We start from the raw sequence: 23,882 nt of genomic DNA on the forward strand, positions 1-23,882 counted from the left end.
AGTATTTATTGTGAGTATGATTAGTTTATTTACCAAAAAATAACCGCATTCCAGTGGGGAGATTATTTGGCCGTTTTGAATGTACACAACTGTGGGAGAGAAAACATGTATATTCTGGTCAACCCTCGAGTCAGTCGTCTTGACCTCACTGGTGACGTCACCTGCCGCGTCTCTGACTGGCTAGTGGGCGTGTCTTAAACGCAAGGGCTCCCATTCATAAATACCTTTAGCCGTTTGAAAAATCACATTCAAAGTGTTCTCGGCAGACTTTCCCGTGGTTTGCCCCTTCCGCCGCTGGCCGGTCCACGAAGGTAGAGCAGGTGAGTGCTATGATGTATGTGTGCTTCTTTTTGAAGCCTGATGTAGATGAATGCTTTCGATGCCTAGTGTCTTCATCGTTGCATTCATGCATTAAGACCCGCCGTGTTATCGAATAAGTCCATTTCGCCGTGATTCTGCACTTTTCTTGGATCTCAGATGCGTTTTAAATGTCAGGTAATTTGCTAGAAATTATCACTATTGTTGAAATATGGCTGCACCATACAGATTTTAGTGATAGTTATAAACAGTGCACACAATGTCATGCGTGTTGGTGTAATTATGAATGCATTGTGTATAGCCTAAAAAAAAAACACACAAAAAAAACAAAACATAATCAGGCAGCGCAAAGGCAGCAATATTTAATGTCTTGTTTATAAAGTAGTATTTCCCCCCACATTAACTCATTTTAATGGAAATAGTCAGTGTCATACAGTCGTCTTCACAAACCTTTTTCAACTGCACAGCCGATGGTTTAAGTAACATTTGAACGTTCTTGTCATGTAAAAAAATAAGTTAATGTTAGGAAATAGTAAAACAATGGAAAAATCCAAAGAAAATGCACATCACAAGTGCAGTTATTTATTTATTTATTTATTTATGTATTTATTTATTTATTTATTTATTTATATAATAACAACTTGATTGATGAATCATTACAGCTCTACTGAACACTAATCACATAAATTTGAATAATTCCGTGGGGAGGCTTCCAGCAATTAATGTTCGTCGTTCGTTGCCGGGGGAAGGGAGTGCGCACGGCAGCCAGTGACATGCGTCGATTAATATCTATCGACGGACTGAGTGACCGGCCCAAAAAATGGAGCGCCGTTGTTCACAATATGAGTCTCCAAACTTTAATTAACCCGAGAGAATGTATATGACTATGTGCTGCTGTTTTCGTTAGCAACAGACATGCAGGCATGCTAACCATATATCCGATATTACAAACGAATAATATGTTCACCTGGCATTCATTTGAGCCTGCCTATTATCTCCGATGTCCATTTCCCTACGTAATGTCCAACTTGACATTTAAGCCACCGTCCTGCCGCTTTGTTTTGCTCCCAGCCGTGCCGCCACGCTGTCCTGTTGCTTTGAGGCCACTGGGCCGCTGCTGAAGGAGGATGGTGGATTGGGTGGGGGGGACGCGTTCATCTTGCTTGGACGGAGGCGGGTTCTCTCAAGCCACACACACATACACATTACACACAGATCTGCTGCTTCTGATGCTACTGCTGCTTTCTGCGCACTGCCCTCCTCCATCAGGGGTAAGACACTGGAAGCAAGCTGGAAGGTTAGACAAGCTGCGAGCATAGTGTTGTATTTCGACAATCCGGTGCGCAAGTTGCTGCAGTGAGTGGCGGGCATGTTGCTTCTTCCATGCTGTGGTGAGTATCCAGGTTGCGCGTGTATGCGTGTGTGTGTGGGTGTTTGGTGCTGCAGTAGCAGGATTAATGGCCATGATCTGAAGGAGCCAAGGCATAGCAGCAGCAAGCAGCAGTCGACCTCCGCTTCTGATTAGTAGCTTGTTTCCGTGACGGGGAGGTAGTTAGACATTCTACCGAGTTGATGTGCTGGAGTGCTGGCTGATGATTTAGACAAACACAGATGCTTTTGCTTTTCTTGTTTGGCCGATGATTAAACGCATGCACGAGCAGCACGTGAGGGTGGTATCTGCTCACAGTTGGGATTTTGCAAAGGATTGCTCACAGAACTGCCGTCCACACTCGTTCTTGTGTTTATTAAATGCCTTATAGTAGCACCACGAGGCAACGGAATAAAAATTCTCATGGAGGAGAATGTGTGATTTTAATTTGGGCATAAACTGTTCAAATACTGTAAGTGCTCAAATCAGTGAGTCCCAAACGCAGTGCTTTGCCACAATAGTGTGCCATAGTGTCACCTAATTAATCTGAAAAACAAATAATATATATCTTTGTTCATCTATCTATGTCAGTCACACATAGTGATCTAGTTTATATACGTTTTGTGATATTTTCCATTGGTGGTGTCCCTAAAGCAGGGGTCTCCAAGTTCGGTCCTCAAGAGCCCCTATCCAGCCTGTTTTCCATGTCTCCGTCCTTCAGCACAGCTGAATCTAATGATCAGCTAATCAGCAAGCTTTGCAGAAGCCTGATAACGATCATGAATCAGGTGTGTTAGTGGAGAGAAACATGGAAAACAGGCTGGATGCGGGCTCTCGAGGACCGAACTTGGAGACCCCTGCCCTAAAGTATAGTAAAACATTTTTTATTTTTTTTTTTACAAAAATGTGTTTCATGCGCCCCCTGGGCAGCCATTTTGTCTTGTAGATCCATTTGATGTCGCCTGAAAATGTCATCACTTCCAGTGCCTAAAAGCTCAGGTAACGACCGTCACGGCTCACCTGCTTTCTGGGCTTGGTCATGTGACATTCACAAAGCTGCGCCCTAAAGCACTGTGACGTCATTTTTAGTCGACAAGTGGCAAAATGGCCGCCCCCTGAGATGGGTAAAAACAAGTGGATTTTTCTGCTTAATTCATATTCCACAAATGTAATATTATTCAGAATAATATGGTTAGGATAGTGGAGGCGTATTATTATAAAGAACATTTTTGACTGCTCACTGTATGTGTTTGTTGCTGTTCTGTTTATGTCCTGTATTTGTAAGTGTTCGGAATTGTCAACAAAACCAGACGAGTGTCTGTCATTGCTAGACTCGGTTTGCTAATGTTAAAAACAACCCCAACAAAAGAGATGCAGGCACACCTAAACAATAACTTATTAATTAAACAATTAAATTTCTTTGTGATGTGATGAATCAACAATTAACTTCACCTAACACCGTGGAATTAGATGCCTAATAGAGGATTATTCACATCCCTAGTAATGTGGTTCATTTCTGCACAGCAAGTCAAGAAGATCATGGAAGGAAAATGGCAATGCCTTGAAGCGCTTACTGAACCCGTCCGCTCAGATTGCTGTGATGTACTGAGCAGTGTTATAGTCCTCAGTTCATTTCTTACTTCCACTCGGATCGTCATCGGCAGCGCTTGGCGTTCACGTGCAAGCACTTTGAGTAACTGTCATGTGTCGTTAGGCCTCATGTTTGCTTACTTGATTTAATGCAAGCAAGGGATTGTGGAAGTGGAGATAAAAGGCAGCCGCCTGTCTGTTCTGAGTTGACGTTTGCGACTTGATGAGCAGCTCCCGTAACGGCCATTTCCTGTGTGTGCGTTGTCTCTCAGGGGGACTCCATAGTTGGCCTGGACCATGAGCTATGAGTCTACCGTCTGGAACATCCTACCAGAAAACTCCACTGTAAGTCTGGTCCCATGTCAAACTTCCTGTGTTTGTACGTTCGGCACATCCACTGCCCTCGTTAATGAACAACTTCCTGACCTGGATCCGGAATGAGTAAATCAGTGATCCAATCCCACGTTTAATTTCCTCATCACAAAGAGACAATATGATGATGTGCTCCGTCTTCTCTGTGTTATCTAACTACTAATACGTCTAATCACATTTTAGGAGGTACCGATTGAGACGGAGGAGCAGCAAGATGGCTACGTGCTTCTCCTGGTGATCCTGTCCATCTTCCTGGTGGGGACGTTGATTTTCGTCTCCATCCTCCTCATCACCTGCCGCCGTTGCTGCAGAGGAGGAGGTCAATGCTGCGAAAGGTATGAAGATGAAACATTTTATTTTGAGGCTTGGAAAGTGCTTTCATTGGAAGGAATTAGGCTCCAGGCGTCTAGCCCGTTTAAGGGGGTGCTGAAGCACAGCTAAAACAAATCCAAGCAGCCACAATATTTGAGTAATCTGAAGATATATAACGATTTGGCAAAAAATCCCTCACACCTCTTCTCGATAATCAAAATAATTATCGATTAATCGAAGTCGTTTAATCACTAAATCCACGCACCTCTACATTACGTAAAATGTATTTTTGTTGATATTTTTGGGTGCCTGGAACCGATTATTTGGATTCATATTATTTCCTATGGGAAATATTGCTTCAGTTTTCAACAATTCAGTTTTACTTTTTGGAGTGGATTCATCACGAAAACCTCTGTAGATTCCACATCCATTTGCATCCTTGGCTTAAAATGCAGTAGATCAGTTTAACATCCATCCATCCATTTTTTCTTAGCCGCTTATCCTCACAAGGGTCACGGGGGTGCTGGAGCCTATCCCATCTGGCTTCGGGCAGTTGGCGGGGTACGCCCTGAACTAGTTGCCAGCCAATCGCAGGATCAGTTTAACATGAAGTGATATTTCTACTAGGGCTGTGTTTAAAAAAAAAAAAAAAAAAATCGATATTGAATCAATTTTCCTTTTCAAGCCCGATACTGAGTCATAAAACAATGAATCTATTAGTTTATAAATCTGTTTCCCATAAATTCTTGAGAAAATAGAATTTTACAGGACATTTTTTTTGTATCTTACTGTATTCTTGAAATTTACTGTCAAAATGAATTTAAAAGTATTTTCTTACATTTATGAAAGCCCTGACTTATTTCACTTCAAGACAATTCAGAATTTTTTAAATGTATATTTACAATTATTGAATTAAATTGTGAAATATTTTCATCTTATCCTTGTTTGTGTAACATATTACTTTCATGAATAAACTAAATCGTTTGACCAGTTGCTGGCTCTGCAAAATTTACTTTGGAAACTAATATTTTTGGAGTTTTTATCATTTCCTTGACATTTAAGAAGATTTGATGTGCCATAATTAATCGATATCAGATTGAATTGAATTGAATCAGAAAAAAAAATAAATCTAAATTGAACCAATTGAGGAAATTAGAATCGATACGCAGCCCTAATTTCTAAAAATCTAAAATGGTCACAAATCTGAAACAATCCCTCGTGTTGTGTGTTTGCTTGTGCTCGCGCGGCCCCTTTAAGGACTGAGCAAGAGCGTGAGTGAGGAAACGTAGTAGCGCAAGGTGTGAAGGAAGCCCCTCGGGAGGTGCAGCTCACACCCACATAGAAACGCCAAGTCTATATGATTCATTATTCGACTTGTTGCTAGGCACAACCTGTGGCTCACAATGGAAGATGTTACAATTTAAAATGAATCTTCTCAATGAATGCACTCTGAGGGAAACATAAAGCACTATTTACTATTTATTACTATTACACTCAACATAACATTTCCCCTCATTTACACTGAAATTGTGCATTACTCATAACTTTATTTGATCTGAGGCCGAGCGGGAACAGTGAATTTCCGCAAATAATGATGCAACCCTAAAAGTGATTACAACTGCCTATATTAATAGTTGAAATCTTAAATATACCATAAACTGCTGGATTTACACGCCATATGTTTCCCTGAGCTGTTGTACTGCGCATTAAATCGGAAACCATCAAAGCAGTATTTGCTGGACTGGTTGAGAAACTGCCACACTTTCAACACGTTTGACTGGTTCACATGCAAGTGCTTTCTTCAACACATCACATTTATTAAATATGTCTGCTTACATAATAGATGAGGCTGGTTGGAATTGCATATGAGGCTTCCTGCACAACAATCCGGTGTGCAAAAGTCTCCAAAGCGTCTTTAGTGTGATTACCTCACGAGCAGACAGTCAGTCGTTATTGCATGTTTACAATTGGACTGGGATGTTTTTTTATTTATTTATTTTATTTTTAATATTTTACAGCAGCGCACACATCGCCCACATTTGAAAAATACGAGAGCAGCGGATAAACAGAGCACGAAGCCGCCAAAAGGCCAGGGAAGGCTTTGGCGGGTGAGAGCAGCGCGCAATCAGCCGGACTGGTACAAATGACGAGTGTAATGAGATTTCATCGCAGCCATCGGCGGTGATTAATCTCCCCCCCCCCCCCCCCCCCCCACCTCTCTCTCTACACACACGCGTACACGCTGACATGAAAACTGTGGGAGCCGCACAGGAAATGAAAGACAAGAGAAAGCTGAGATCTGGGATGACACACATACACACACCCACATGCATGAAGCTCATTGCTCTGCACCGAGAAATCAGATGGAGGGAAATGACTGGAAGGGGATTTCATTCTCTTTTCTCTTCCTCATAAAGTAAATGGCAGGCCTGGGATTTGACTTGGATGGAGAAAGGCAAGCAAAGATGTTTAACCAAACAGAGTATCTGACTAAAGCTTGTTGTTTTTATTTCGGCACACTAGCATTTGGATTTTTACTTGCATTTCTTATGATGTCACACAAGCTTATTTTCACGACTGTTTTATTTACTGTGGTGTTTTGGTAAAGTTAAAGTAGAACCTTTAAAGTCGAGCACAATCCAGCATGTAGACTCTCTCTCTCTACACTTAATTTAAAGGGAATGAGATGGGAGCGGCTTCATTTGGCTGGGAGTCGGATGTGTTCCCTCTCACAATGGCGCACAATGGAGCAAACGCCATAAGCTGTACAAGTCAACTGAACAAAATTTGAGTAAGATAATGTGGTAGCACAAGTGTGGGCGTCAGTGAATGAGATTGCATCATTTTCAGTACACATGAAATTATGATGTATCATCGATGATTTTCTTCAACTATATCATTTTATTGGTATTGCAGTGCTTTATGTTATGAAACCGATAAAGTTATGATATACAAATGATTGTGATGAATTGTAGATGGTTAGCTTCCATATGTCGATTATCATGTCATCACATCTAATTGTTTTCTGTTATGATACAGTCATTGCTGACAAGTAATGTTGTAGTTTTTTTTTTTGCTTACAGTTGCAGGTTATAGTGCCACGCGGATAACTAAACATAGCCAAACTCCATTTGAATGCAACATGAGTTGTGGATAGATGTGTGGGTAAAAGTGCAAGCTAATAAAGCACTATCTGACTGACATGATTTACCCCCTCTTGTCTTGGAGCTATTTTTCAAACGGAACCATCAGCTGCTGTATTTGTCCCTACGGCTTGATGTGAAAACGAGACAGAGCAACGTAATGCATTTAAATGTTGTTGTTTTTTTGTGCCGCAGTGGCAGCGATGATGCCGAGAAAACCAACGCTACATACACGGAGGAGTCTCAGCCCACTCATGGTAAGCGTGGGTGGTGTGCGTGTGCGTGTGTGTGTAGGGGGGGGGGTCAGTGATTGATAGAGGGAGGAGTAATGGAAGAAAGATGCAGGGCACAGTGACGCTTTTATCATGTCAGCACAATGTCTAATCTATTGCATTAAAAAAAAAATGCAATTTTTCAAGCGAGTTGCTTAAAGCGCCCGCACGGCGCCTACAACACACACTTTGATACTCTGCGGACCATTGAATGCGCTCTGTCTCTGCAGAAAATGATTTAATAAAAGGCAGCACGAAACTGCTTTTCTCAGGCATTTTTTATGAAGGAGATTCAGCAGTCAGCAGCCAATATATCAGATGGTTCCCTTCTGTAAAATCATCTAACAACCACAATCACTTGGGCATAATTGCAACTTTTGTTCATTTTTGTCTCCGGGTAGAAATCACTATCAGGGTGGATGAGTCCGACTGCCTGTCAATGGCCAGCTCTCACGACCAGGAGACCGAGCGCTTCCTCTCCACGGGAACCACGGGCCGCCGCGTCTCCTTCAACGAGGCGGCGCTCTTCGATCACAGCAAGAAGGCCCAAGAGAAAGGTCGCAGGTTAGAGAGAAATGCACGCGAAAGTGGCCGCATTCATCTATCCATCCATTTTGTATCGCGTCTGTCCTCATAGGGTGGTAGCCGAGGTGGAGCCTATCTCAGTTGATTTTGGATGAGAGGCAGGGTCACACCCGGGACTGGTCAACAACCAATCACGGAGCACATCTAGACAAACAACTGTTCACATGCTCATTCACACCGATGGAAAATTTTTAAGCCTTCAATTGATCGAACATCTGTTTAGCTTTTGGTTTTGTTTTGTTTGGTTTTTGTGTTCAATTGCTATGAAAACAAACCTACCGTAAGAAAGATTAGAGTTTGTTATTTAATCAGGAAAAAAAGGGATATTTATATCTGTTTCCGTTTTGCATCAATTAGCATTAGAATATAACAAAGTTTAATAATTATTCACAAATCTGTTTAAAACACTGGGGAAAGAGCTTTTTGCAATATGGCCCTGCTTGACCTCTAATATTCTGATGCCACCTGCTGGCCGTTTTTGTAATCACTACAATTTCTATTAGCGTTCTCTTCAGCTCAGAGGCTGCATCAAAGCAGTCTGTATGCTATAGCATAAAAGAAAAACATATTAAAAAAAAACGTATAAATAAAGCAACATGGCCCTGCTTGATCTCTAATACTCTGATGCCACCGTCTGTCAGTTTTGGTAATAACTACCATTGCTTTTAGCATTCTCTTCAGCTCAGAGGCTGCATCAAAGCAGTCTGTATGCTCTACCATAAAAGAAAAACATGTTGTTGTTTTTTTAAACATATAAATACGTTTTTGGGACCATGGTAATATTTAAAATAGAACCTATACATTTTTGGGAGCCAATGCGTTTTAAGATATACAATTTTAAGAAGACCTTTATTAATAATTGATACAGGGGGAAAATCACATCCAGGAGAAGACATTTGTACAAGAACGTTGCACAAATAGAAACCTTAACAATTGTCCATACATAACTATCCAATCTCTCCAACCATCCAATGTTCCATTTTTCTACTCTGACAGCTGCAGGCAGGAAGGAGCGACAGAATCACAAAGAAATGTGGACCATATCAGCATGAACTGAACTACTGTTGTATACTGGCCGGTGGAAATTAGGTTCTGCTCTACCCCTATCTGATTTTTTTTTCTTTTTTCTCGCAACTTTCAATTTCAGATACACTCTGACCGAGGGAGACTTTCACCACCTGAAGAACGCGCGGCTAACGCACCTCCACATTCCGCCCCCGGCGCTCAAGATAGTCACCATCCATGAGTGCGACTCGGCGGAGAACACCATCGCCATGACAACGCGCCCTGTCGCCAAGTCGGCGCTCTCCATCTTCCAGGTGACGCTCCCAACCGGTTACTTTAGCCCTGTTTCATCGTTGCTCATGACCTCCTCCAGTGGTGAATGTCAGTCACTTCAGTCAGGATGAGAACACAACACAAAACTGGTTCAATCACCCCATGAGTTTGCAGCCTGGGAGTGGAGTGAGTCTGAATTTGGTGGAGTTGGGAAAAGTATAGTAATGATGCCTTGTCGTTGCCAGCCCTGTCTGATTATTAATTTTGTGATGCAACAGATCGAATAAAAAGACTCATATTGCGTTTGAACCCCTTCAGCCCATGCTGTGTCCCCTGCCGCAAACTGCACTGACCGGCTTGAGCCCCAATTCCAGCTCTGCTCTCCCCGGAGACACCCTCAACTCAACTGTGGTGGAGGCCAGTTTTAGTGCAAATACTACTGCTAAGACAAACGGAGGGTCTGTAAGTTACCTCCCGTTATTTTACACGGCATATATCTGGAGGCATATCCAGAAGGGCCTAATTGTAGACCACCATTGCTGCATTCCGTCTGTTCAGATGGAGATGATCGCAGCAGGGTCCCGGGGTCGAGGCTGCAGCATCAATATAGGAGGAGGGACCGCTCCCGCCAGCACTGTCCCCCCTCCGAGCAGCAGCCCGGGAGGCCAAGGTCCAGTGCAGCAGTTCTTCACTAAACTTCGGCGCCATGCAAGCCTGGAGGGGGCCAGTCCATATTTCAAGATTAAGAAATGGAAGCTGGACAGCAGCCAGAGAGCTTCAAGTCTGGACATGAGAGGTAACAAGCACTCCATTGAGTGAAGTGGATTCCTGTAAAATCATTTTAATATCTATTGGAAAACAGGAAACGCGGCCCAATCCTCAAAGCTCTTTGTAATCATATTAGCGAATACCCTTTCAGAAAGGCATGTGCAGTCCAAGTACAAAACATTAGGCTTGCTTAGAGATGACATATAAATCTGTTATGTCCAATGATCCAGTCATTTTGCTGCAAACTCAAAAGTAACACAATACTTAAAAAATAAATAAATAAATGTCCCAAGATCGATTTTACCAGAGTGTCGCGGTAATGGACTGTGAGAGTCCTTCTGGTTGCTCTGACTGCTTATGCACAAACAACACACAGGACAGATGGCTTGATGATTCAAAGTTTGGGTGTTCCTAGTCAATTTAAGCCCCTGAGTGAATCCTCCCTGCCATCACACATACACATGCACACACTATCGACTGCAAAATTAGTTTTTCCATCATACCAAGACTCCAAAGATGATCTCAAAATCTCCTTCAGATGCCGTAACAGCTGATGGTAGATTTAATCAGAATTAGGTATCAGTTCGCAGCCTACTGTCACCAAACTTTCTAAACTCATCCCAGCTATTTTCACTGAAGCAAACCCCTTCGCTCCCGGCTGTTTTATTGGATTTTGACTGATTTTCCAAGACCCACAGAGTATTGTGTTCTATTGCTATAAAACATTGAACCTACCAAACCTCTTCTTTTATCCGGAAAAAAAAAATTATATATATAAAAAAATTATATATATATATATATATATATATATATATATATATATATATATATATATATATATATATATATATATATATATATATATATATCCATTTCGCAGCAACTAGCATTAGAATATAGCAAATAACAAATCTGTTTAAAACTGTGGGGAAAACAACTTGTTGCAACATGGCCCTGGTTGCTCTCTTATCTCTTATACTCTGCTGCCACCTGCTGGCCACTTTTGTAACAACCACCATTGGTTCAACCATTCTCTTCAGTTCAGAGGCTGCATGAAAGCCTTCTGTATGCACTAGCATGAAAAAAAAAACATAAAAACGTATAAATACGTCCTTGGGACACTGGTAATATTTAAACTAAAACATAGTTCTACGTTTTTGGGAGAAAATGAGTTAACTTCTTCTGCTTTCTGTGATTGCCTTGAGTCAGGCTCACCAAAGAGAAGGCAGTTCCAGCGTCAACGGGCTGCCAGTGAGAGCATGGATCAGGACGACAACGACACACATCACATTGACCTCATCCAATACATTGCCCGCACCCAGGACATCGCCTATTGTCCCGGTCGGCCTGTGCTCTCTCCTCCATCTGCACCACCCCCTTCCCTCGGCAGGTATCTTTAATTCCCTTGCCATTCATCCTGTCCACTGCTTCGCTTTGCAATCATTTTGCACAAAATGTTCAGCGATGATATGCAACAGGTTCAGCGTTGCAGTTCTTCCTCAGGATTCCATATTTGAACAAGTCACTAAGTACTGTGGTACAAAGCTAAGTGTAAGGACATGCCACGGCAGCCATTGCAAGTCATAACAATCATTCCGTGCTCTGTGAAAACAGTCGTGTCGCTGATGAATTTGATATTCATTCATGTTCTGACATGCCATTTTGCGTGTTTCCTTTTCCTCTTTCCCTGTGTGCAACCACAGGGTAGAGGTAGAGGTGATGGTGGAGCCCACCTGCAGCCATACTGGACCAGGGGTGATTGGCCTATCCCCTGATCCCCAAGATGAAGGACTTTCCCTGGGGAAAAGGGAAAGCTCTGAGCCTCTAGGACCCCAGGACCCCCAGACACTTTACAGAGACATTTGGACCTTACGTGCATCACTGGAACAATATGCTGCCTCTGACCAAAGCAGCAATAATGATAGGAACTCTGTGTGCAGCGATGCTGACAGCGTGTGTACAGAAAAAGAAAGAGAAGAGCTCCCCAGCTGCTCATCCCAGGATTTAGGGGATGAAACAGAAAGTGTGGAGGATGACAAGGAGTTTTTGGTGTACATGGACGAGACATTGGGGGCAAAGGGTGGAAGAAGTCGGAAACAACAAAGTACTGAATCTGAGCGAGGCGGGAGCGACGGTGAAACAAGTACTCGTAAATTGTTGCAAATGGATAGTGGCTACGCATCAATAGAGGCCCCTTCTCGTGGTCCTGAAGAATTACGGATGTTTGGAAGCAGCAGCCCAAAGGAGAGAACAGCCCATGAGAAGAGGCACCACTTCACCAAGGCAGGGAGATCTGGCACGATCGGTGAGAGCTTTGAGTCTCACCTCTATGAGGAAGAGCCAGGCGATGAGCAATTGCTGGGCGCCAGTGGAGGAGTTTCCATAGAAACCAGTGTCGGTCCACAGACCTGGTTTCCATACGGTCAGATGATCACTCCTCGGGAGGTTTCACAACCTCCCACTCAACCTACAACCTTTCATCGGAGAGACTACAGCATCGATGAGAAAACGGATGCGCTCTTCCACGAGTTTCTCCGCCATGACCCTCAATTTGACCAGCAGGAGTCACCGCTAAGGAAGCACCGGTCCCGGATCCATCTTCGAAAGCAGTGGCAAAGACACAAACAGTGGAGCGATCCTGGTGTCAGACACTTCCATTCCTCTTTCGAGAGACAACGAACTCCACTACGGAGGGGTGATAGTGTTAACTGCCCAATGGATACAAGCTATCATAGCATGCTCCCCCGCATTGTCAGTGCACCCGACGAAGAGGCCAGCGACGGCAGCACCCCCGAAACTCCAAAGATAGAGTCTACAACACGTGAGGTTGTAGGGAAGGATAAAGAGCAGGGTTCCACCGAAGACCAGACGTCATCACCACATCTTCAACCAACAGTCCCTGGGAAAGACGAAGGGCAGAGTGAGCATCCAGAGACTCAAGAGGACAGCAAACTGCCCGGACTCTCCTTAGAACCTTTGGATGAGCGGTCACCCATTCAGCCACCCGACTCCTCAGGCTACGGCCCACAAACCATCACGGCAGAGCTCACGGACAAACTGACCGCTAACCTAGACGAGAGGCTATATACGGGCCTTCGAAGGACCAAGGACACGGCGGCTGATTGTTTGACTGTGACGGCTACCCATGCTTCACCAGACCACAGTCCAGTGTAGCTCCACGCGTCTTCACTGTCAACACCATCGCCGCTGATACACACTCAGTTTTGTTGATTCACAATGAATTTGAAATTAGATAACTTAATCAACCAGGCGGTACGTTTCAGTTTGGTTTGCTTTGGTAATGTTTGGAGCATTAAAACCTTATCTGGACAGAAATAATTCAAATCTAAGGGTGTTAGCTACAAATATAAAGTCTGGGGATGCATGCATATGCAAAGAAGAAAATTTGCATCCATGATCGTTTTTAAATGGCACCTATTTTTTGTCTTCCGTTGTCACACAGAAGTACCGTATCTGTGAACCAATCAACTGGCAGTGGTATGTCTAACTCCACTCTACCACTTTCAAACAATTCCGTACTTTCACTAAAACAGACCTGTTTTTTAATATTCCCTTTACAACTTTTGAGGGTAGGAATGTAAAAAAAAAAAAAAAAAAAGGTGTCATACCAAAATGAATCAAACTGTATCGCTTGGTGGTAATTCAAGGGTCTTAATTTTGTCATTTTCTAGATCGTTGGGGAAATAATTTCTAGAGTCAAATGTAACGACGCAGTTGAACATTAAGTTTTGTTTAATGTGCCTGTCTCCTAGTAAGTAAAAGTTAACTTATGGAATGGTGTCGCTGTTCTGCTATGTTGCAAGTAAAGTGGTAGAGGTGTTGACTAATCTATAACAAAATACAATTATAAGTTAAGTTATTTTATTACTATTTATAGGATTTTTTTTAATGCCACAGTAGGAGTTGTTTCAAGCCTACCGTTTTAAAAATGTTCTGAATTTCATGGACCCACATAGGCTATATACTATCTTCTGATAGTATATAGCCTATAGTATATAGCGCCGAAACCCGCCAAGTGTTTCAGGTTAAGCTAGTTACTCTGATCACTATTTGGGACTCTCACATTCTTTGCCTGGTTTTGTACTTTACTGTATGTAAACAGAAATGAGTCACAAAAGTTGCATTATAAAACATTGACACTTTCCATTCAATGGGTAATTAGCTAGCTAGCTGCTAGTATTGCTCCTATTAGTGCTAACAGGAAAACTGCATCATTTTCCATACATGGTGTTCAGATAGAATAGTGTAGTTTGCAAACCATAGATTTTCTCGCAGAATCTGCTTCAATGCTGTAATTCATGAGTAACTAAATATATTTTTGTATGTGCTTTGCGTGTGAAAGCGCCAGACATGCCAATCCATGTTATAAACAACACAGGACTGCGGCCATCCCTTCACGTACTGTAGGTCCAGTCCTGGTCTTGTGGAGGTTTGCAGTTTTGCGATAGCAGTGAGATAAAAGGCTCGCTCTCACGGATGTTTGCGGTTTCTGTTGGAATTCTATGAAAGGCATGACTTCTTGTGCATGAGGCTCAACAGAGAGGGCTTTATTTGCCTTGCATCTAACATCCTTGTTTTTCCCGTCCGTGTATCCTCGTCTGCTCCTGAGAAAGATGAGAGCGGAGGTGATGCCTGCCAACTTACAGTGTACCCCATCGCCATTTATTTATTTATTTATTTTGCTCCTGGATCTCTTTGCTTGATTATAAGCCTGTTTTGATGATAGAACACAATTCCCCGGGGCTTCCTGCCTCATGCACAGCGAGGGGAGCCGCTGCGGAGCGTGGTGTTGAATATAAATCCTAACAGCAGAGGGGAAGCCCTCGTTTCGTGTCTCCTTCTTTCCTTTTTGAGCCTGTTGCATCGTGGTGCATCTGCAGTTCAGGTTTGAAGGATGAAGTTCCCAGAGGTTAAGATTCAGCTGCAGATATATTAGTTTCAGTTCTACTGAACCAAACGGTGCCTTTACTTAAAATATAATGAGTTCTTGCCGTGAGATTGGCTGACGACCAGTTAGCCCAAAGACAGTTTAAAAAGACTCCAGCACGTTCAGCAGTTCAGAGAATGGCCCGATGGATCAGAACATATTAAGAGAAAAAGGAGTGTGAGGGCCAAATTGAAAAGAAGCATCCATCTTTTTATGCCTCTAGTCCTCAGTAGGGTCGTAGGGGAGCTGGAGTCTATTCCAGCTGACTTTGAGAGGTTGGGTACATACTTGACTGATCACCAACCAATTGCAAGCCACACATAGACAAGCAATCATTCACACTGATGTACAATTTCAAGTCTTGAATTAATCTAACTTTTTTTTTTTTTAAATTGGAGAAATTTGCAAACACTAAACAGGAGGACCCAAGTCATGAATTGACCTCAGAGCATTTGACTGTGAGGTAAACATACTGATGTCTAGGCCACTTAGGTGACTTTAGGAAGAAATAAACAAAAATAAATAAATAAATAAATACATAAATAAATAAATAAACAAAATTGTGAAGGAAAACCCCTGCTACAGTGGGTGCTTCTCCTCAACCTCCAGTTAAACGAGCTCGGTTGAGTAGAAGCACCTAAAGCCAAACTATCCCTCCATCCATCCATTTTCTTGACCGCTTATTCCTCACAAGGGTCGCGGGGGGTGCTGGCGCCTATCTCAGCTGGCTCTGGGCAGTAGGCGGGGGACACCCTGGACTGGTTGCCAACCAATCACAGGGCACACAGAGACAAACAACCATCCACACTCACACGCACACCTAGGGACAATTTGGAGCACCCAATTAACCTGCCATGCATGTCTTTGGAATGTGGGAGGAGACCGGAGTACCCGGAGAAGACCCACGCAGGCACGGGGAGAACATGCAAACTCCACCCAGGAAGGTCCGAGCCTGGACTCGAACCGGAGACCTCAGAACTGGGAAGCGGACGTGCTAACCACTCGACTACCGTGCCGCCTAAGCCAAACTATGGCAGGGTTTTTACCTTCTTGACCTGGAATTGATAAACTAAGATTACAGGTGTATTCTAATATAAATAGATTTCAACCATCCATTTTCTGTATGAGCTGGAGCATAACCCAGCAGAGTTTGGACAACAGAAAGTGTGCACACTGGACTGTTAATAGCTTATTTACTGTTATTGTAATATATTCTTTCAGTGTGACCCAAATAGTCTTTCACAATTGAACACATTCAGTCAGGTGTTAAAGTGGTTGTGGGGAAAAAACAAAACTGAACGAAGCACATTGGATTGGGATTGTGTTAGTGCCACCATCATAAAATCCCCAAAGAGAGAGAAAATAATGTTATTTTTCTTACATGACAGCTCACCTATAATAGCCCTAAAAGGGACAAAATAGGTGGACCAACATATTTGCTGAAATTATGCCTATCAAGCAAAGTGGACATTTAACGAGTTTTCTTCATTATTCTCAAAACGGCTGTGAAAAACACTCGGTGGGATTTGCGTTTAGTGCACATGTATCGCTAACTACACTGGCCTGGCATGCACATTGCGGTGATTTTCAGTCATTCTTGTGTTGAATGTTTACATGAAATCTATCCATAAACCCAACGTAAAATTAAAATTGTGCTCGTTTTCTGCATAATGCGTCAAATAATCCTGTTGAGAGAACGTGTACAAACAAGCCAAACTAATCACTTGACCTCATCGGGTGAGGAAATAAATGTGCTTCGTCTCTCTTTTTGATTAGGCTCTATGGTGAGGATGATGCTCCTTTTCCAGACGGCCCAGATTAGATCTCTCGAGGCTGAGTGGACTCGGAGGCTCATTAGGGGAACAATGGCGCTGATGGAAGGAAGTGATTTCAAATAAGTAGCTTGCACAGTGGCCTCTACTTCATATATTTATTTATTTATTCTAATCCCATCGCATCGGTTCCCCGGACAAACGTTCCCAGCACGAGCGTTTTCGATGCCACACAACACATGCTGAAGTGATGATGATGTCATCTATGACCACAATAACTACTCATCGGATTCAGAGGACAAAAGGCACTGGCCATTCAACCAGAAAAGTTATGAATGCTACGATTATGAAGGGAAAAACTGCACTGAAAATATGATATTTAGTGTAAAAACTATATAGAGTGAAAGCTCCAAAGTGAAACACAGTCATGTGGTGCTGCCGGTTGATTTCTTTAAATAATAATAAGAATAATAAATGTAAATTGAAGTAGCCCATTCATGCACAAATTATGATAACCTACACCCCGACTTTTATTTTGTATTTTTTTAACAAAAAATATTCATAGATAGATAGATAGATCCATCGATCAATTGATAGAAATTATGTAAAATGGGAGTCAGTACACGCACCTTGCACCCAAGTGCTAAAATTATACCCAAAATATCCTAAAATGTACTAGTATGACTGAATTAAATGAAGCACCACAAAGAGAATGTTAAACCTTCTTCATACTTAAAATGTCAGAAATGGACCAATATCAAGTTGCGACAGATTTCTTTTTAATCTAATTTACTTCGTTTACTCACCTGGCCTGTGTGGATTAAGGTTGTTTGGACAGGTGTTCTCTCTGACAATAATGTCACACGGTCACACCTGCCCTAAAACAAACAACCCACAATGGTTTATTGAATTTATGAAGAATTTATGTTAGCTTCATAGCTACCTTTTTTATTTTTAAATAAAAATAATCTTGTAGTCGTTATCAGTTATCTATAGTATTGCATTATACACTGTAAAAAGTTTTACCCCACTTTAACTAAAAAAAAAAAAAAAAAAAAAAAATGATGTCCAGATATCACATCTAAAATATTTGACTTCACAGAAACTACATCCAGCAACTTCGTTTGACCTGACTATTTCATGTTGATGTAAAAACAATAATTCTTCACTTGAACTAACCTTAATTTTTTTGCCTTGATCCAAAATACTTTCTTAACATTTTAGGTACTGAATGAAATTAATTCATTTAGTTTTAAGTGAAATAACATATTCAATTTGACATCCCGCATTTTATAAAGAGCCACTGATTGTCAGTGAGCATCAGCAGGTACTCGGGGACCATTTGGTGATCTAAACCTCCAATTCCAACCCATAATACTCAGTGTCAAGCAAGAAGGGAAATGGGTTCTGTTTTTAAAGTTTGTCCGAGGCAGGGATTGAACCCACAACCTCCCAGTCACCAGGTGGACACTCTACCACTAGTCCACTGAGCTTATTTGACAAAAAAGAAAAAGAAAAAGATAAATAATATATTAAATATATATAAGACCTGGCCAACTATACTCAAACTATATTTATTAATCTTAAAACATGATCCATATGCAACATATGAACAAGAGATGAGGTGAGGATGGAGAGAAGAGAAAGAAGATGATGGAGAAGGCAGAATATCCCATTTATAATATGATCAGTCTTTCAAAAGATGTCAAACAACAAAAAGCAGATTGTCTAACAAGCAAATGAACCAGACAAACACACGTGGCAACAGGCCTACACAATCTAAAGCTGTAATTAATCAATATCATATCAAAGACTGCTTTCTGAAATTAGTGTTGACATTCAAACTACCAAATTCTAAACTGTTGCTAAAGTAACTGAGCCAAATATAGTATTTCTCTGTCTGTGTAACTCTAATGCCAAAAGTTACTTAGAAGACAAACTGTAAATTGGATAGATAGATAGATAGATAGATAGATAGATAGATAGATAGATAGATAGATAGATAGATAGATAGATAGATAGATAGGGGAAAATTTTGCTCTATAAAATGCTACAGGCTAAAGCTACTCAATTAATTAGCCATTATTTGAAAACCCATTTATGTCAAGATGGGTAAATTACCAACCAAAGTGTGTGTCTCAAATGGGTGTTCCCAGTGCTAATATGAACATTGCATCATATAATGTGATCATTATTCTGGCAACTCCATTTACGAGTGTTACACGTCCCATCTGGAATGCACGAATAATTGTGGCGTTCCCCGCTTTTTCGTGTCGTGTCTTCGCCAGCCCGCCCACGCCTGGCACATTTCAAGACACGGGAGAAAAATACACACATGAATGAACACGTATTCTTCTTCACCCTCCTCCTTGCGACACATCGCCTTCCCAAAGAGACGCTGTGAGGAAAACCCACCGTCCTCGCCTCCCTCTCCATCTCTGCTCCCTCCTCACTCGCCCACGCAATCCCCACTCCCGCTCTCCTCAAGAGATCGCCTTTTCGTGAGAGCACCACGAGCGCCTTTCTCGGATGTGCAAAACAGAGAGACGCGGATGACTCACCGGCTCCCCATTGGATGATGGGAAACATTTTAATTCTCACCTACAAGACTGGAACTGAATATATGTGAGACCCATAGAACATGCCATGTAGGCCAGTAACATTTACCTCTTATAGAGACACACAAACAAATACATCTCTCACAACTCCCCCCCAAAAAACTCTCACATCACCAACAAAAATATCACACCAAAAAAATACCACTTGACACACCGAACAAACACGCTTACACTGAACTATCAAAAAAAACCTTGCAGTTGCATACACCAAAACTTCTCACCCTAAAAAAACACACAATTTACCCTCCTGCAAAAATGAAAAAAAAGAGAGAGAGAGAGAGAGAGAAAGTGTTATTTTATGCATGTCAATGAATCTTTTTGGTTGAGAGAGCATTGTTTGATGTACATTGTACAACAATTTCATGTTGCCTGCCCAGAGCTGCTGAGATAGGCGCCAGCACCCCCCGCGACCCTTGTGAGGAATAAGCGGTCAAGAAAATGGATGGATGGATGGATGGATGTTTTTAGTTGTGGTGTCAAGGGGTGTGTGTGAGAGAGAGTTACCTGTGAAATTGTGAGGTTTCTTGTTTGAGTGTAAAGGTTGTTTTGTTTTTTTAGAATAAAACTTTTTTTCGTGTGAGAATTTTTGGGTTACGTCAGACGTTTTTGGCGGGAGGCTGACAGGCTTTTTGTTGCGTGAGAGGATTTTTTGGTGTGAATCCTTTAGGTTGGAATGAGAGCTTTTTGGTGTTTTTAGAGTTTCTTTCTTTAGTGTGAGAGATTATTGGCGAGTGTGAGATGTTTTTGTTGCACCTGAAACGTGTCTAGTTGTGTATTTTTCTGGGTGTGTTTTGGAGGGAGTGTGTGAGAGCCTATGAGAGAATTTTTGGTGTAAAAGAGTACATTTTTGTTGAATGTGAGGTTTGGGGCTGAGTGTGAGAGGTTATTTTGGTGTATTTATGAGTTTTACTTATTTATTTATTTATTTATTTAAATGAGTGTGACAGGTTTTTTACCTGGCTGGTGAGAGAATTTTTCTTGATATGTGTTTTTTTCTTTTTTCTATATGACAGATAAACATTATTTTTACCATATATGCAAAACTTCATAAAAAAAAAAAAAAAAAAAAAAAAAAAAAAAAAGTCTTCTGTTGTAATAGTAGATGGTGGAGAAAACCCTCACGTCCAACCCACACACTTTTCCCCACCCCCTCCTTTGTTCATAAATCCTGCTACCATCTTCCTTTCCCATCCTTTCTCACCATCCTTTTCCGTCTCTCCAGGGACCTTAAAAGTTCCAGTCCAATTTATTGCATGTCAACTGTGACTGTTTGACAGCCACACGCCCCCACGCAACCACCAGTTAATTAAACCCCGGTGAGATACGATGGCTTGATGGCACAAACTGTCATCTTGCACAGAGCTTGTTAGCCTGTGCTACCTTGTGTTGCCATAACCCTAAAGCCTCATTTATTCTCTTCTTAGAGGCTTTTGTCCACATGCTTTGTTAATCTTGTCAGTAGTTCTTTTCTGTCTCCTGGAAAGTTTTGGCCAGTACGACTGGAAACAATGGGCAAAAGGGTTGCGATTTTGAGACACTGAATTGACGTGGAGACACTGAATTGATGTGGAGAGACACTTGAGTTGGCGTAGACAAGAGAACACTTGACCAGACGTAGAGAAACTTGGACTAGACGTAGAGAAACTTGACTAGACCGAGACGCTACCAACATAGCTTGCACACCTCAACCGGAACAGACAAGACAAGACAATGCTACTTCAACGCGTGAACAAACCCCACTGACTAAATACAACACTAACGAGACACTAACAAGACACACCTGGGAAACACAGCAGGCAGAGGGCACTAATTAGCAGCACAAACGGGGAGGGGAGACACACACAGGTGGACGAGGTTAACTATGACGAGACTAGGGGAGCCAAAACCGGACAACAGACAACATAAAGACCCCAAACTAAACCAGTATCGCTAAACACCTCACGTAATGTAAGCTCATCCACCTGAAATGCTGTTTCTGTGCTGTTGTTTTGGTTAGTAACAAAGTCCAAAGACACACTCTTGTGCAACTTTGTGACCCTCTTGTTGAACAATATTTCACTCCATCATCTCTGTAATAGTATATTGGATTAGACTCCATTTTAGGTTGGGTCCTTGGAAGCTGTAAATAAAATTTCCTACTTTCCAATGAAAGCGCCATTAGTTCAACCCTAGACCAATAATGTACGATGCCAATCAAGCAGCATGCACTCTTAGCAAATAAAGCTCTTTTAATCAGTGCTAATAAGTGTTCTTTGGTAACAAATCAGTATCGGGTGTCTCATTCTCTCTTCACCCCTCTCATCATAGCCCCTCCGTCACAGTGGGGGTCTCAGCTGCGGGTTTACTGATTAGCGAGATTTATAAATATGCAATCAAACTGAGAGCCTCATCACCCTGCCCGTCTAAACCGGAGCCACCACCACCAAATTTACACCCGTTGGAAGACATCGTATCTCAAAGGGTCGGTGGGTGAAACGGAAATAAAACGGAGAGGTGAAACGTACAGTTACCGTGAGTGTGCCTATAAGCTGACTGCAGCAGAATGACTCACCCTGTTGCTATGGCAACCTAAAGGCATGCGCTCCTTCAAGCGGCCTGTTTGGCAGGCAGGCAACCGACCGACGGGGGTTGTTGTGATGTACCGTTTCCGTAAAACGTTGTGGAGAAGGGTCATTGAGGGCAGCGTGGGCGCGCGTGCGTAGGCGACGCGCTACCAAAAATAAATAATGAAATATAAGTATCAGCAGAGATAAAGCGGTAGACCAATGAAAGGCATTGTGCATCGAAATGCTGCGTGTGGGTGTTAAGCTCGGATGGCCTTGATAAGTAAAAGCCACGCAGGACAAAGTCTGGCCTCCCACCTTCTTCATTATAAGTTTTTATTGCTCCAGGAATTCTTATGTTCCCGTATCACAACATTCATTTCCATTACCCTGAAAGTGTGCATTTGGATGCACGATGACTCATGTGCTTAAAGGCTATGCAATCGCCAACAGTGTTGTTGGGTTTTGTTTGCTCACTGTTATTGAAATGAAATGTCAGAGGTGTCAGTCAGCGTGTTAGATGTGTTTCAGATAGCATTTCATGTAAGCTGCAGCTCTGCCAGCCTTTTCCCCGGAGTGTGCCGAAACATTGTTCTTTTGGAAATGACACGTCATTGCATGAATGAAAATGTTTAGTTGAATAGATATGCATGGATGAGTGGCTCAGTATGTACTGTATGAGCTGACAACTGAAAACATGGACAGGTGGTAGATGACTGGATGGACAGATGGCTGATTGATGGCTAGAGCGGTGATGCCTTGCCCACACTCTAAGTGGCTCCTTGATAATTATTAAAGTATATATATATATTTCCTGTACTACAGTGACCCCCGCTCAGGCCCGCGTGGGTCTTCTCCGGGTACTCCGGTCTCCTCCCACATTCCAAAGACATGGCAGGTTAATTGGGAGCTCTGAATTGTCCCTAGGTGTGTGCTTGTGTGTGTGGATGCGTGTTCGTCTCTGTGTGCCCTGCGATTGGCTGGCAACCAGTTCAGGGTGTACCCCGCCTACTGCCCATAGTCAGCTGGAATAGGCTCCAGCACCCCCTGTGACCCTTGTGAGGAGCAAGCAGTTCAGAAAATGGATGTATGGATATATATACATGCAATTCATGGGTTGGCCTCAATCAACTTTATCAATCAAAGTTGTAATATCACCATTCACCACTAGATGGAAGATATTTCTTAAATGTGCTTGCACCAGGTCTTATACAGGTACTGCCCTATATTGCAACGTGAATAGGCCTAATAATTGTTTTGCAGATTTGGAATGACATGCAGGACAAATATAGTACCTAAATAATATTAATATTTTTAATCAGTTTATTTCTGTGGAAAAAAAATACACAAAATGAATTCTTGTACTTAATGTTGATTTGCTAGTCAGCGTTTTTTGTTGTTGTTGTTGTTGTTGTCATTTTGGAATGGTAATTTTTATGCACAAGAGCCCTTTACAATGGGGAAGAAATCACAGTATGTGCTCTTTGTTGTTAAAGGATTGATCTTTTATAGATGTATTAATGTTGAATTGCATTAACTATACTAAGATAATGCACACAGTGTTTTTGTCCATATTTAAAATGACATTTTTTGTCATATATCTGGTTAGGAAGTATGCGCTGATGAAAAACTGTGGCCCCCTCCGGAATTCAAGTTGCCCATCCCTGGGCAAGATGATGATAATACTTGGAAGCATTTCTGGGTAAATGATGAGAAAGTGCATAAATGGATTGCTCCATGTACTGCAAAGAATGAGCGGACGGACGAACGGATAGCGCTAAGTAGACAGTAGATGGTTGGATGTTACATATATGTGGATGACACATGAGGCTCGGATGGATCGTTGGGCATAATCAGGTGTTAAAATTGTCTTTAGATGTGGTGAAGCAGCATGTGGCTCATTCCACGACATGTGTGGTGTATGTCACAATGCTCCTTATGTTCAGTAGACTATATGTGTAACAACACCTACCATGTTCAACCTTGTATACTTC

At 42.1% G+C, this 23,882-nt stretch overlaps 1 protein-coding gene across 3 annotated transcripts; it reads left to right on the forward strand.

Annotated features, from left to right (window-relative positions):
• The first annotated feature begins 205 nt into the window (after nucleotides 1-205).
• cbarpb (CACN subunit beta associated regulatory protein b) lies at nucleotides 206-15,499 on the forward strand. 3 transcript variants are annotated; one of them, XM_077535022.1, is made up of 10 exons: nucleotides 206-320; nucleotides 3,550-3,622; nucleotides 3,833-3,984; nucleotides 7,300-7,361; nucleotides 7,778-7,940; nucleotides 9,109-9,280; nucleotides 9,558-9,701; nucleotides 9,798-10,035; nucleotides 11,217-11,397; nucleotides 11,711-15,499. In XM_077535022.1, exons 2-10 carry the CDS (start codon nucleotides 3,575-3,577, stop codon nucleotides 13,179-13,181), a joined length of 2,631 nt encoding a protein of 876 aa, XP_077391148.1. In that variant the 5' UTR covers nucleotides 206-320; nucleotides 3,550-3,574; the 3' UTR covers nucleotides 13,182-15,499. The 3 variants fall into 3 exon arrangements, with proteins under 3 accessions (XP_077391148.1, XP_077391149.1, XP_077391150.1); XM_077535023.1 differs by lacking the exon at nucleotides 206-320 and adding an exon at nucleotides 1,499-1,709; XM_077535024.1 differs by lacking the exon at nucleotides 206-320 and adding an exon at nucleotides 2,631-2,686.
• The last annotated feature ends 8,383 nt before the right edge of the window (nucleotides 15,500-23,882 follow it).

The sequence above is a fragment of the Festucalex cinctus genome, chromosome 10 (genome assembly GCF_051991245.1).
Source record: "Festucalex cinctus isolate MCC-2025b chromosome 10, RoL_Fcin_1.0, whole genome shotgun sequence".
Classification (NCBI taxonomy): Eukaryota; Metazoa; Chordata; class Actinopteri; order Syngnathiformes; family Syngnathidae; genus Festucalex; species Festucalex cinctus.

Coding starts and splice junctions, on each gene's coding strand:
- cbarpb (XM_077535022.1), top strand. CDS start 3,575: ATGAGCTATGAGTCTACCGTCTGGAACATCCTACCAGAAAACTCCACT. Junction 7,362..7,777: donor GGAGTCTCAGCCCACTCATG/GTAAGCGTGGGT, acceptor GTCTCCGGGTAG/AAATCACTATCAGGGTGGAT. Junction 11,398..11,710: donor CCACCCCCTTCCCTCGGCAG/GTATCTTTAATT, acceptor GTGCAACCACAG/GGTAGAGGTAGAGGTGATGG.